Below are 13,597 nucleotides of genomic sequence, written 5' to 3' on the forward strand. Positions count from 1 at the left end.
AAGTATATAATTTTGTTTTAAAAAAATATTTAAATAATTTTTCTCCCTTAAATTTTTTATTTATAAAAATTAATTATTTGAATTCAAATATTATTTAAATTTAAATTCAATATAATATATTTTTTTAGAAAGAAAATATATTTACTTATTTTTATTTTTTTAAAAATAATGTATATTTTCTTATAAATTATATACATAAGTTAACATTTTTAAAAAATTTTTTTATTTAAAAAATTGCTCAGCGATTTAATAACAAAAATTTTTTTTTTAAAAAAAAAAACATAAATCGCTGCCTAGGCAGCGATTTACATAAAAAAATTTATTTTTTTTTAAATGTAAATCGCTGCCTAGGCAGCGATTTACATAAAAAAAAAAATTTTTTTTTTGGTAAATCGCTGCCTAGGCAGCGATTTACATTAAAAAAATTTATTTTTTTTTAAAATGTAAATCGCTTCCTAGGCAGCGATTTACATAAAAAAAAAATTTTTTTTTTTTTTTAAATCGCTGCCTAGGCAGCGATTTATGTTTTTTTTTAAAAAAAAAAATTTTTTTTATAAATCGCTGCCCTGGCAGCGATTTGTAAGAAGAAAAAAACTTTTTGGCAAAATCGCTGCTGGGGCAGCGATTTTACTTTTTCAGTTGAAGTAAATCGCTGCCGGCGGAGCGATTTTACCGTTTTGGTTTATATAAAATTTTATATACCCTTTTGGAATTTTTGTTAATATTTTCTACCGTTTGAGTTTCGGACTCTTCAAATACACATGCTCTTACTTCTTATATGTGAAAACATGAATATTATTAGCTTTAATTTATCAATTGTTGAAGACTTTGGTCATTGGTTTCTTTAATATTGATTCATAATATGGTTGTTATTTCAAAATTATATTTTTTTAAACACTTTTATGTAACACGAGTTGTCTATAGAAATTAGGTTTCATGAACATACGTACGTTATAGTTTGTGCTGTGAAATTATTTTTGAGCGAAACTATAAATTATGAGCTCATATATACGGATAGGCGTGGTTAGGATTTTGCAAAATGATTGCACGATTACAAAAAAAAAAGCCTTCTTATAATATAAATTTGATAAGTTTGATTTTGAGGTTCTTAATATGAACCATTAATTTTAAAAAATTATAGGTTCAAAATATATAATACTAGTACATTACTAGTTTTAAATTTTAATATACACATTTAATTATATTATAAGTGCTAAAACTTTTAGAAACTTTCAATGTAAGACACTTTAAAAAAATAAACAACATAAAAAATAATTAAAATGTCAAAAGTGTAATCGATAACCACTCTCCTGATACGTCCCTGCATATAGTAAAGTCAATCACTCATATGCCCTTATAGTATGCCCTTATAATACTAGTATGTGGTTTGGTTGATTGCCCTTAGGTCAACCTAGTGTCACGGACTTAGAGTATTTGTTAAGACTTCGTGCGATATTTGACAATTTACTCATAAATTTTTTACAATTTTATAAACTCAAATAAATTCTTTAATATTAAGATCGTTAAGAAAATGAAAGAAAGACTTAAAAATGTTAGTCGTGTTTAGTTGGGGTGAAAGGAAAAGTAAAAGGTGAAAAGATAGTAGTATATTTTCTTAATGAATAAGTAAAGTGGAGGCATGGTGGAGCTAAATGCAAATAAAGGTTATAATAAATTTACACTTGTGCAAATACAATAAATAAATTTTGCTATATATATATATCGAGAATAAAATTAACTTTTTCGAGATTTGTTTTATTTATATATCTCTAAGAAGTCTTTTGGATTACTCATAGTATCATTTAAGTACGAGTTATGAAGTCAATTTCTAATAAATTTGCAATTGCACTAAAGTTCCTCCAACTAGCTATGAAAAATTATTGTAAGTCGATATGTTCTTTAACCATCAAGTACACTAGCTACTTCCTACATTTGTTATGACAATACATCAATCTTTGACAGATACTCTAATCAAAATATTTTTATTTTTTAAATGAGGTTGAAAAAGGCTAAATGAATATTTATAATTTATATTTTATTTTATGAATAGGAAGGAGAAAATGTTTTTATCCCTACAATTTTGAATGAATGGATTTGTTATAACATATCCAATTGCCATCGCATTTCATTTTTTTTATGAAAGTTGGTGGCTAAATCACTTGTCCAACATGAAAAATTGGTCCCAAACCTTTGAACCATTAAATCTTTTCTATATAATCTTTTTTTCTCAACCAACCACCCTCTCCAATATATAGATTTAGATTTTTAAATCGAATCTTTTGATATTTTATTTGAAGAATTACATTAAATATATTACTATTATTATTCAATTTATATTTGACGACTGCCAAAAAAATTATGATCTCTTTATAAAGTTTAATTTTAGGCTCTTAATCTTATTAAGACGAGTCGTGGTCATAAGATTTTAAGTAAATTTTATTAAGGTTATTAGTACTTATTTTCCCTAATGATGTGCAAGGACATGTGGAAAGTTAAGTACTTTTTATGTGATTAATTAGACAACAAATACTTTTTCTAATGGAAAAAGTTTCTGCATGTGACAGAGCAGCATGATAATTTGGAAGTCAATGCTCACAACATTAGGAATTTGGTCATCACAAATAATTAAAGTTCACACTATTATTATTATTATTATTTTAATAAAACAAGTGTGGTTACTATAAGACAAATGGAAATAGAGAAAGGGGTAAACACTTGCCAAAAAGAATTAAATTAAAAATAAAAAAAGCTTGTGGCACTCCACTATATATATATATTTTTCACATGGATGGTATCATGGTAATCATTATAATTAAAAAGGAAATGATTTGACATCATAATCCAGCTAGGAAATTGGGCTCAAGCATGCTAAAAAATATTGGTCTAAGTTCTAAACTCTTATTATGATTTTAGATTAGTGAACTATTAATCTGATTCAAAATTATTTTTTTATTTGCTAATCAAATTTAGATATATCTTTGATCTACCACATGACATAACAAGTGGTTTCAGTCCCTTGTGAGAGAATAACACTCTTAATAAAATACTAAAAGAAATATTGATAACACTCTTAAAACTTGACGATAATTTAAGCGTGAATTTCACTCATATTATATTATTTAAAAATAAAATTAATAACTCGGACGAAATTTAATGTCAGAATAAACAAAAGCAAAACAGAAAAGTGATATAGATCTTATCTGAAAAAGTTAAGTACTATTTTTTTTTTAAAATTTATAGTTATATGGGGTATATTTTTCATTTTTTATTGGTATCCTATACACCCTAAAAGGAGTCATTAAATTTAAGTGGAAAAAGTAAAGAAAATAAATAAACAGCTAATAGGCATTAATAGAAAAAAGCATCTCTCATTGTTCCCTCTCTTTACATCATTTAATTCACTTTCCCTTTTCTTTTTCTTTCTTTATTCACACAATTGTCCTCTTCCTTCTCCCACTCCATCTTAATTAAAAAAATATAAATAAAAAAATAATTTTCCTAATTCACTTCTTAAAAAAATTGAAATTTTATAAATAAACATTAACACTTTTTAAAATGAACTAATTGCAATAGAAAAATTTAATTAACGTTTTCATGATTTAGTAAGGCAGACAACTATTTTTAGTAAGATGATCAACTAACATGTGACGAAGGAAGTATCAAAAACAAATTTTCTATCTCTATTAGACATAAATAAAGTCTACATGCATTATTCTTTTCAAATTTCACTTATAATTGTTATGATTTTCTTTTTTTAAAGTCAAATAATAAGAATTTTGATTATCATTTTATAATTTATTTTTTATCGTATTAATATGTAAAAAAATTATAATTTATAATACTTTTTATATAATTTTTAAAAATTAATTAAATTAACTTTCGAAAAAAATATAACATAATTATAAAAAATAATGAAGGGAGTAAAATTTAACTCTCTCTATATATATATTATTGCTATAAATATTATTAACTAGAAGATGGCCCTCTCCATTAAGACCACAACTGTTACATAAAAATTGAACCAAACCTATATACATTTATAATCAGATTAATTAAATTAATATGAATAGAGTGGTATTTTACACTTTATTTGGATCATTGTTACCTATTATTTTACAATGTATTATATTGTATTATACTCTATTGTACTGTATTGTATAGTAGATACGATGTCTGGCTAGACTGTATTGTTTAATAACATTTTAACTGTTTGGTTTGATCGTATCGTACTTTATTGTAATTTATAAATTTACTAAAATATCCTAATTATTCTAGGATAGGAGGTTTGACTAGATTTAAATAATTAAGATAAAGAGTAAAATAGTATTTTAAAATATTATGTAAACATATATTTGGAAAAAGAAATTAAGAAACAATGGAAACATAAGGGTTTTCATTATTACGTACCAACGAAATTTAATAATACAATACAATAGAATACATTTTAAATAACAATCAAAATAGACATTATAAATATAGTAATAATACAATACAATACAATGGATAACAATGATCCAACCGTATAATATTAGTCAACACCAACTCAACCAACATGTTTCCTACCCACACAGTTTATTCCACGCGTTACATTATTGCCAAATTCACTCTCTTTTAGGACTTGTTTCTTTTGGCTCCTTTTTTTTTTGTCACACTCTACACTTGTCCATATACCATATAGTACTATATAAAAATAACCACTTCATATTGTATACACACCAAGTTAAATATATTATATAGAGATTTTTAAAAAAATATCTGTAAATTTGATATAAATTATTAATTTTATTTTTAAATTATTGATAATCTTAAAAATAGTTATTTAGTTGACTTGCTCAACTTAAATAGATTTGTGATGTCATATGAGTGAATAGACCTCCAATTTCTCTAACATTTTCTCGACTTTTTACTAACAGTTCTATATTTTTATTAGTGTTTGAAATAACTTGATATATCATGTATCAGATCAGATATGTATTTAAGTTCATGTTCTATATTTTTATTAGTGTTTGAAACAACTTGATATATCATGTATCAGATCAGATATGTATTTAAGTTTATTTAATTAAGTAGATGAGTGTTTTGTATTGATTTGATGGGTATCATGTCGGATATATAATATTTAAGTTCATTTAGTTAAGTAGATGAGTGTTTTGTATTGATTTGATGTAAATATTGAAATGTTAGCGTTTACCAAATTAAATTTATTTTAAAATAAACTTATGTTTTTTTATTTTTTAATTAAAATATATTAAAATTAAAAGGATAAAAAAAAATTAAAAATAAAATAACATAATATAAAATATGTTATTTTATCATTATAACTAAATTTTCTGATCAAAATGATTTTTCCCGAAAAGACCTACTAGAACAAACAAGAATAGAAAATTTTAAATTTGTGCTCATAAAAGTCAATAAAGACTTGTTGCTCTCAAAGACTGCCCATTCTTTATTATTCTCATAAATAAATTATTTTTCCCACAAAAAAAAAAGAAGAAAAGGCAAATGTGAAGAAACACACAACACAGCCTATAAACAAAGGAGCAGAACGTCAGTGTAAAAAGTGCAGCAACTTCCTTTTCTCTCCGTTGATTGCGCTTCATTCCGTTGCTGCTATTGCTATTTGCTAAGTGCTAACCCCATTAATAAACCTTGTAGTTTTCCCTTCTTGCCCACTTTCCGCAATTGCCGCAACTAAAAAGTTTTGAGAGAGAAAAGGAAGTGACTTTAAACAGAGTTTTCTTGATCGTATAAATATATTTGGGGTTGGCATTGGTTGCTTGAGAATTTGAACTTGACCCACGTCAAGATTTGGTGGAATTTCATCTGGGTTAGTCTTTGTTGAAGGAGAAAGTGTCTGTAATGGTGGTTTTGGGTTGTCGTTGCTGACATTTTTTGTTTTGTCCACCATGGGTTGTGTGGCGTCCAAGCAGACTGTGTCGGTTACTCCTGCATTTGATCATTCGGGGATTCTCGTTAGAGATGGGGAAGATGTCGGGTCAGGTAGGGGTCGGGTTGGGAGTGGTGGGTTTGGGTTGGATTTTGATTTGAAGAAGGTGAAGAAGAGGGGAGATTCGGGTCTGAGTGGTGCGAGGAGCGAGTTGGATGAGTCAGGTAGGGCAAGTTCGAATGGGTGTGGTAGTGAGTCAGTGAGTTTTAGGTTGGGGAATTTGCAGAAATATGTGGAAGGAGAACAAGTGGCTGCTGGGTGGCCTGCTTGGCTTAGTGCTGTAGCAGGGGAAGCCATTCAAGGATGGGTCCCTCTCAGAGCTGAGTCTTTCGAAAAATTGGAAAAGGTTTGTTGGCAAAACCATAATTTGATTCTCCGTTTCATCGTAGATTTCGAAGTTAAAACTTTAAAATTTGGATTTTTGTAATTTGAAGATTTGTTTGTGTATTTTACTTAATTTTATTTTTTTAAAAGTTTTGTTTGGGGAACAGACCTTTTTTTGGTAACTCGCCAAAAAGATAATTTTGATAAATTTTCAAAAGCTATGGTCAAAACTCAAGCGCTAGCTATGTGTATAAATCTCTGTTTGTGTCCTTATTTAGTAGTTGTCTTTTACTTAATTTTGTCCTGTGCTGCTGTAGCTTAGGGATGTCTCAAAAGTACTTTCTCATTTGATTGTGATATATCAGGTTAACGTCTCATATGGCAGGGTACTTTTCTTAGATTCAAGACCAGACTAGTGTTGTCCTCTTTGTCATAAGAAATTTGCAATAACAACATACCCAAATGTAATCCCCTTGGGGGTGGTTGTGTGTACGTGTAGTCTTACTCCTGCCTTAGGAAGGTAAAAAAATTGTTTTTGATATCTCTCAAGTAATAAAGCATAACAGAAATTAAGTATGTAAAGTAAAATAAGTTAATGTGAAGTCTGTTTTTCCGGCTTAATTCTCTTATTTAATTTGTTAAAGTCATCTATCTCTCTTTTCTTATCAATTGATGCATCATATCTCTTATTTTTTCTTCTTTCCCTGAGTAGGGCTTTGGGGGTGGGGTGGAGAGACAGACAGAAAACTAGAACTAAGAAGATAAGATGAAAGATTTGTTCTTGCGGTTCTTTTGCTTGTTAGTTGAAAGCTTTGTACCAAAATGGAAAAGGAATCGGGTGGTAGTAGTGTTTGCTGCTAGCTTAATGAGAAAAGTCTACCCTTTTCATATAGTTCTTTCAGTTCAACTTAAAGCCGGTGAATTAATAAGGTTGAGTTGCTAACTTGCTTTTTTCCACCCTTTTCACGGACTAATGTTTGGATTATAGTGAGTCAGTTTGGTTGGCTCATCTCGTATACTCATCCAAATTCCAAAATACAGGCTTCCGCAACAGGCAACTAGGTCTCTAAGTCATTAGTTCTCTAAAAAAAAATCATAAGCAATGTTGCATTGATATTTCACCTGTTGAGAGTAATACATTTAACTTGGATCACTGTTCCATAGCAGCTGAGAGGTGAAAATTTTACCAGTTCTAAAAAAAATGATATTTTCTTTACTACACCTATTTGATGAATTCAGTTTTGGTATCAAGAGAAGAATGTTGCTGTACTGAAATATGAAACTTCTTACAACTGTTTTATTAACATAAAGAAATATGAAATGATGGAAACACCTTAAAACTCATGGAGAAAAATAGAACTGCTTTTTTATTTGCTATGCACCGATTCAAGTTTGCTGCTCATCAGCTGACTAGGGTCAATATGCTGCTTCTTCCTAATTGGTAGACTTTCTAACAATTTTTAATATCATTCTGTGACTTTAGGTTTTCTAACTGAGGAATGTTTTTCCTATACCATTTCACTGCTCTAACAGATAGGTCAGGGTACATACAGCAGCGTATTCAGAGCACGTGATTTAGAAAGTGGAAGGACAGTTGCCCTGAAGAAGGTGCGGTTTGATAACTTCGAGCCAGAAAGTGTTAGATTTATGGCACGAGAAATTATGATCCTCCGCAGGCTTGATCACCCCAATATCATCAAATTAGAAGGTCTAATTACCTCCAGATTGTCTTGTAGCATGTATCTTGTGTTCGAGTATATGGAACATGATATTTCAGGACTCCTGTCTTGTCCAGAAGTTGAGTTCAGCGAATCACAGGTTTGCTAACTTTTCATAACATTCCCTTGCAGCTTTATCAACTGAATCTTTTCAACGAATGGTTCATGAAAAAAAAAACTGGCAAAAAAATTGCATTCGTTTTGTTTTGGAAATGTTATTGGTAAACTTTACCTTCTCTTCCACCCAGTGAGCTCTTACTATTATTGTTGGGCTAAAGATGAGCTGGCTCATTTTACAGATTAAATGCTACATGAAGCAGTTGTTGTCTGGAATCGAGCATTGTCATTCTCGAGGTGTAATGCATCGGGACATCAAAGGTGCAAATCTTCTGGTAAATAATGACGGAATTTTAAAGGTGGCAGATTTTGGATTGGCGAACTTCTGTAACCTTGGAAGGAAGCAACCACTAACCAGCCGAGTTGTCACTTTATGGTATCGTCCTCCAGAGCTTCTGTTGGGCTCCACAGAGTATGGAGCCTCTGTGGATCTTTGGAGTGTCGGATGCGTGTTTGGTGAACTTCTTACTGGTAAACCCATTCTTCAGGGGAGAACTGAGGTACCTCCTTCAATTTTTAGATCTCTTTGCACACTTTAGTGGTCGAAATCATCAATCTTGTTAAACAAGCTTGCAATTGTTATTAAAATAATTGTTTGCTCATATTACCTTTTCTCGTAGCTACTTTTATTGAATAAAAGATTAGTAACATACTTCTGCAGAGACCGTACCCCATAAAAACTTTACCGCTCATACTGTTCCATCCTCCTCTTTCCTTAGTAATGCAATGTGCCCATTTAGCTCAAACTTCACGTTTAGTCTTTCTTGGTGAACTTATTTATTGCTAGCCAATTACCCTGAATACTTCTTAGTTTTTTGCTGCATGATCAATAGCTGGACAATCACTCTTTTGTGCTACAGGTTGAGCAGCTGCATAAAATTTTTAAGCTCTGTGGATCCCCACCTGATGATTACTGGAAGAAATCTAAACTTCCTCATGCAACTCTATTTAAACCGCAACATCCTTATGAGAGCTGTCTGTGGGATACATTTAAAGATCTAACCAAAAATTCAGTCTCACTCATAGAGACTCTTCTTTCAGTGGAGCCACCGAAACGTGGAACTGCTTCTTCTGCCCTTGCATCTGAGGTATTATTTTAATATTTCTTCTCTCTTTTCTTTTCCCTTTTTTTGATATGGTAATGACAATTTCCCTTTCTTATCATTGTGTCTTGATTTTCATTTTTTAGAACCTGGAAATGTTGTTTTATTGTTTGTTCTTCGCTTTTCCATTGTTTAAGTGCATTTTGAAATCTATCTCATGTTCTCTTCTTCCAACTCTTTTTCTTTTACATCTCATGTTTTCTTCTCTAAATTTTAAAAATTTAGTTTCTACTTTATTTCCTTTCTTATCTTACTATTTACGTTCCTCATTTTGTTTTTTCTTGATAAGTTATTTATGTGTATTAGTTTTTGCTAATAGTAAATCCGTGTATCCTCCCTCTCATGTAAAACTATTTCTTATTCTTTATTTTACAAGTACATAAATTTCAAAATCTCTAATTCCCAACTTTTGGATTCTATCTTTAGTACTTCAAGACAAAGCCTCATGCCTGCGATCCTTTAAGCCTGCCAAAGTATCCACCAAGCAAAGAGATTGATGCCAAACACTGTGAAGAAGCAAAAAGGTGAGAACTTGATGACATTCTGCCAGGAGAATCTTTTGGAATATTTTTCTGGTTATAATTTTACTTTTAAGGGAAAATCACAATGGTTGACAAAAGGGAAATACCCTACCCAATGCCCCTCTGCACCCTCTCCCCCAAAACCAACCCTACACAAAAGGACAAGGACGAAGCATGCTTTCCATCCATCATTTTGCTGTAAGGGTATGATTATGCTATAATCTAGTCAATGATACTCTTAAAACCATGATAACTTGAAACAGAGTATAGACTTGTTTGACTAAAACGGCGAAACTGGTTTTGATTGAATGATTACTTCCACAAAATGGTAGCAATATTTAAGCTCCCTATCTTGCTCTCAAGTGCTGACACCAGCTCTTGCATTTGCTACATTTTCTTGCTATTGCACAGATCTTGCTAAATTTTGATCTAAATATACGAGAATTTTCAGGAAGAAGCCTAGTGGAAGAGCCCGTGGACCTGAGACAACCAGAAAATCAATCAGAAAACAGAATGCGACAAATAAACTGGCACCTGAAGAGGTATTCTTTTTTTCCTTTTTCCTGTAAAAAATTTAGGTGCATTTTTTCCTTCATTTTGCATATTATAGACGGAGAAAGCTAAATGATTTTTTTCTCTGCAGAAGTTACCTGTCCAAAATCAAGGTGTTCCTAAAAGTAATGGTAGTAGTCTGGGTACTCTAAAAGAAGGAGACATTATTATAGGTCTTGAGCGACCTAAGCCATCTGTCGATTTTATGGGAGAGGCTTCCCACATTAAGAATGCGTCTCAAGGCGATGTCCCCTTTTCAGGCCCTCTTCAAGTTTCAGGATCAAGTGGTTTTGCATGGGCGAAAAGACGGGTTGATGATTCGTCAATGAGATCAAGGAGTAAATCAAGTTCAAGAAGCCTAAAGTTTGAACCTTCAGGTGCAGTTCATACTAAAAATAACACGGAGCTAAAAAAACAAGAGAACTATGAAGCTACAAATGGAAGTCGCACCAATTCTAAGGGCCGTGACACCTATGAATCCACCAAACATGCAATGCAACGACATTGGAGCCAATTAGAGCAGACAGATTCATTTGATGCTTCTGATGGCTATCATTCTCAAGAACTGTCACTGGCTCTCTATCTGAAAGAGGAGACAGCTTTCAAGAGGATCAACGTGGTTAGTCAAACATTTTTTTCAGTCTTCAAATATAATAGCTATACATTTTCTATTTATATTGTTAAAACCTGCTTAAAATAAAGGGATGCGATTGTTCTAAATGGAACAGTCAGTAAAAACAGGATAATTGATGAATTTAGAGATTTTCGGGTTACAACTTCTGCATTTAATTTATTTTCTGTCCTACTCTGTTATTTTTCCAAATGATGAAATTGGTGACTATGCTTTAGAATAATTAAGCGTCCATGCTTGTTACTGAAACATTCAGAGAAGCTATAGCCTATTGCAAACTCATAAAATGGAGTTGCATATTTAATCATTGAACTTAAATTGATCTTTTAGATTTGTACCTTGAACAGGTTCAGGATCAAATGGACAAAGTTGAATTCTCAGGACCTTTGCTATCTCAATCACACAGAGTTGAAGAACTCCTGGAGAAACATGAGCGCCAGATCCGACAAGCTGTTAGACGATCATGGTTCCAAAGAGGTAAAATGTTTCACTACTTTGTAAAGGCCCTTTTAATCACACCTATGTGTACAATACATAAGGCCTCTGAATTTATAAGTTTAGGTAAGTGACCTGTAATTAACTTTTTTGGTACGGTTGTTGAATCTTTTAGCAACTGTTTGAAAGTTGACAAGAGAAGATAACAACTTGACTCCTCCCAGACATGCATTTAAACAATTGCTAATCAGTTGTTAATCTATCGTAGATGGTCTTCTCGTCTAATTTATTTGAGTATTTTGTGGGTTGCTACTCTATACAGTTGTATTAACCAATTACCTGACTGAGTTTTCCTTTTTTTTTTTCCCTTTTCAGTGAGGAAAAATGGGAACTGATTGTATGGTGCTCCAATTTCACACGGTATACTATACAGAAAAGAAACGAGGTACAGGAATTTTGACAGTGGATTCACAACAATCAAGAAAGTCTCAGATACTCTAAAGTAGCTGAACGCGATGAGCTGTTGATCTCGATCCATAGCAGTGTGCAGAAGACTCACAGAGTTAAGAACCGACTCTATTCAAGGGCTGCAGTAAGTGCTTCCAGAAAATAAGCAATGGCTAGACGTCCTTCATTTGTTAAATTTCTCAAGGCCCTGAAAATAAATTCTCTGAGTATTGTCTCTCCACTCTCTTCCTCCGCGTCAATGTATATAGTTCTTAGCTGTCAAAACTCACTCATTTTTGCCCTTCCATCCATCATAGAGTAGTGAGTGTATTCTGTACCTTGCTGATAGATACATATAGTTAGTTCCAAGGGAACTGAATGCATTTTCCAGCTGCTTTATCGCGTGTTATATTAGAGAAACTCCATTGTCATTGCCCAAGAAAATCCAGATATATATACAGGGAAGAAACATGTAGCATTTCTTACAGTACATATTGAGAAGATATGAATCCCAGAAGGTCAATCACCAACTAATGAGTAATTTTGTCACAGCCCAAACTCATTGTATGTATTGTCCACTTTGCCCCTTACAAACCTCACAGATTTGTCTCATGGGCTACAACATTCATCAAAGTCCAAAAGTTTGTGCCACGTAGATTTGTGTTATGTCTTGTAGAACTTTTCACTTTCTTTTGGTTTCGCCTGTCACATATACCCACCCCTCTATCAATAGCTTATCTTTGATCCATATTCATCAATCTGTCCTCTGTCATGAACGTCACAAATTTTATATGAGATATATTGAATGTGATTAAATGAGAGGTGGAATATTAGTTAAGTAATTGCAATAGGACCACATGAGGATTGGTTGGATAATGATTTGATATGATATGATGTCAAATCATGAACATGGGAGTTTTGTTATGTTGAGTTAACATAATTGGGCTCCACCAATGGGCTATTATTTAAAGGGCCGTTGAAACAATTGCTTGGTTTTCACTTTGGGTGACATCTAATTATGCACTCTGTAAAATTATGGTCCAGAACTCACGGGCAGATACCAAATTATGGTGCGATTCCACCTAGAGGTAATAATTGAAATGAAAATTAAAAATTGAATTAAAAAGATCAAACATGTTTATTCTTCTTTTCCTTTTCTTTTTCCAAAGTAGTCTGTTCCGCGTGTCATAGAAATGTAGATCGAAAAAAAAGTATTTTGTTCAAAGAAGGTGAAATTTATCAATAAAAGAATATCAAGTGAAATCCACGGAGGATAATGTGTATTTTAGAAAAAGTAATTCATGAGGTAAAATTGGTAAGTAGGAAACATACATGATGCCCAGCATCATACAGTACTTCTCTAATGTTTTTTTTCCTCTTTAAAAAGCTTATCACCTTTTGTCAAAAACTTTAATTTATAATCTATCACATTCTTACTTTTTCTCTAATTGATAATTAATTTTTACCATCATAATCATCATGTTCCTTAAATACTTATTAGCATATGACAAACACGTGGTGGGTTCCCCCCCTCCTTCTACTTTCTATCGAAACACAGAGATAAATTATGTAATAACTCGATCAGTATAAAGAAATAAAATACACAAAAAGTTAAATGAATTTGCGTATATTCATATATTTCTCACTAAATTCTACTATCAAAATATATATTATATTTGATTAATTTATTTAATCCTGATAAATTAAAGGTTTAATTCATCGGTGACCCTCTAAAGTTGACACTAATTCTCACTTAAACATTCCGATCAGACTTTGTTTAATTCTTACTACATATGTTTTGT

The 13,597-nt window shown here is 31.4% G+C and overlaps 1 protein-coding gene and 1 long non-coding RNA gene across 3 annotated transcripts; one reads left to right on the forward strand and one right to left on the reverse strand.

Moving 5' to 3' along the window:
• Positions 1-5,472: 5,472 nt before the first annotated feature.
• On the forward strand, positions 5,473-12,204 carry LOC107014975 (protein IMPAIRED IN BABA-INDUCED STERILITY 1). Of its 2 annotated transcripts, none has more exons than XM_015215115.2 (9): positions 5,473-6,293; positions 7,805-8,089; positions 8,289-8,606; positions 8,967-9,194; positions 9,636-9,733; positions 10,182-10,272; positions 10,377-10,901; positions 11,261-11,390; positions 11,724-12,204. In XM_015215115.2, the coding sequence occupies exons 1-9, from the start codon at positions 5,907-5,909 to the stop codon at positions 11,741-11,743; spliced, it is 2,082 nt and encodes a 693-aa protein (XP_015070601.1). In that variant the 5' UTR covers positions 5,473-5,906; the 3' UTR covers positions 11,744-12,204. The 2 variants fall into 2 exon arrangements, with proteins under 2 accessions (XP_015070601.1, XP_015070600.1); XM_015215114.2 differs by having other exon boundaries at positions 5,474-6,293; positions 10,374-10,901.
• Positions 9,548-11,347, reverse strand: LOC114076533. The gene is made up of 3 exons (XR_003577446.1): positions 11,252-11,347; positions 10,733-10,881; positions 9,548-10,210 (listed from the first exon to the last, which is right to left on the reverse strand). It is a non-coding gene; the product is annotated as an uncharacterized LOC114076533 (long non-coding RNA).
• Positions 12,205-13,597: the final 1,393 nt, after the last annotated feature.

Source organism: Solanum pennellii, chromosome 3, assembly GCF_001406875.1.
Source record: "Solanum pennellii chromosome 3, SPENNV200".
Lineage (NCBI taxonomy): Eukaryota > Viridiplantae > Streptophyta > Magnoliopsida > Solanales > Solanaceae > Solanum > Solanum pennellii.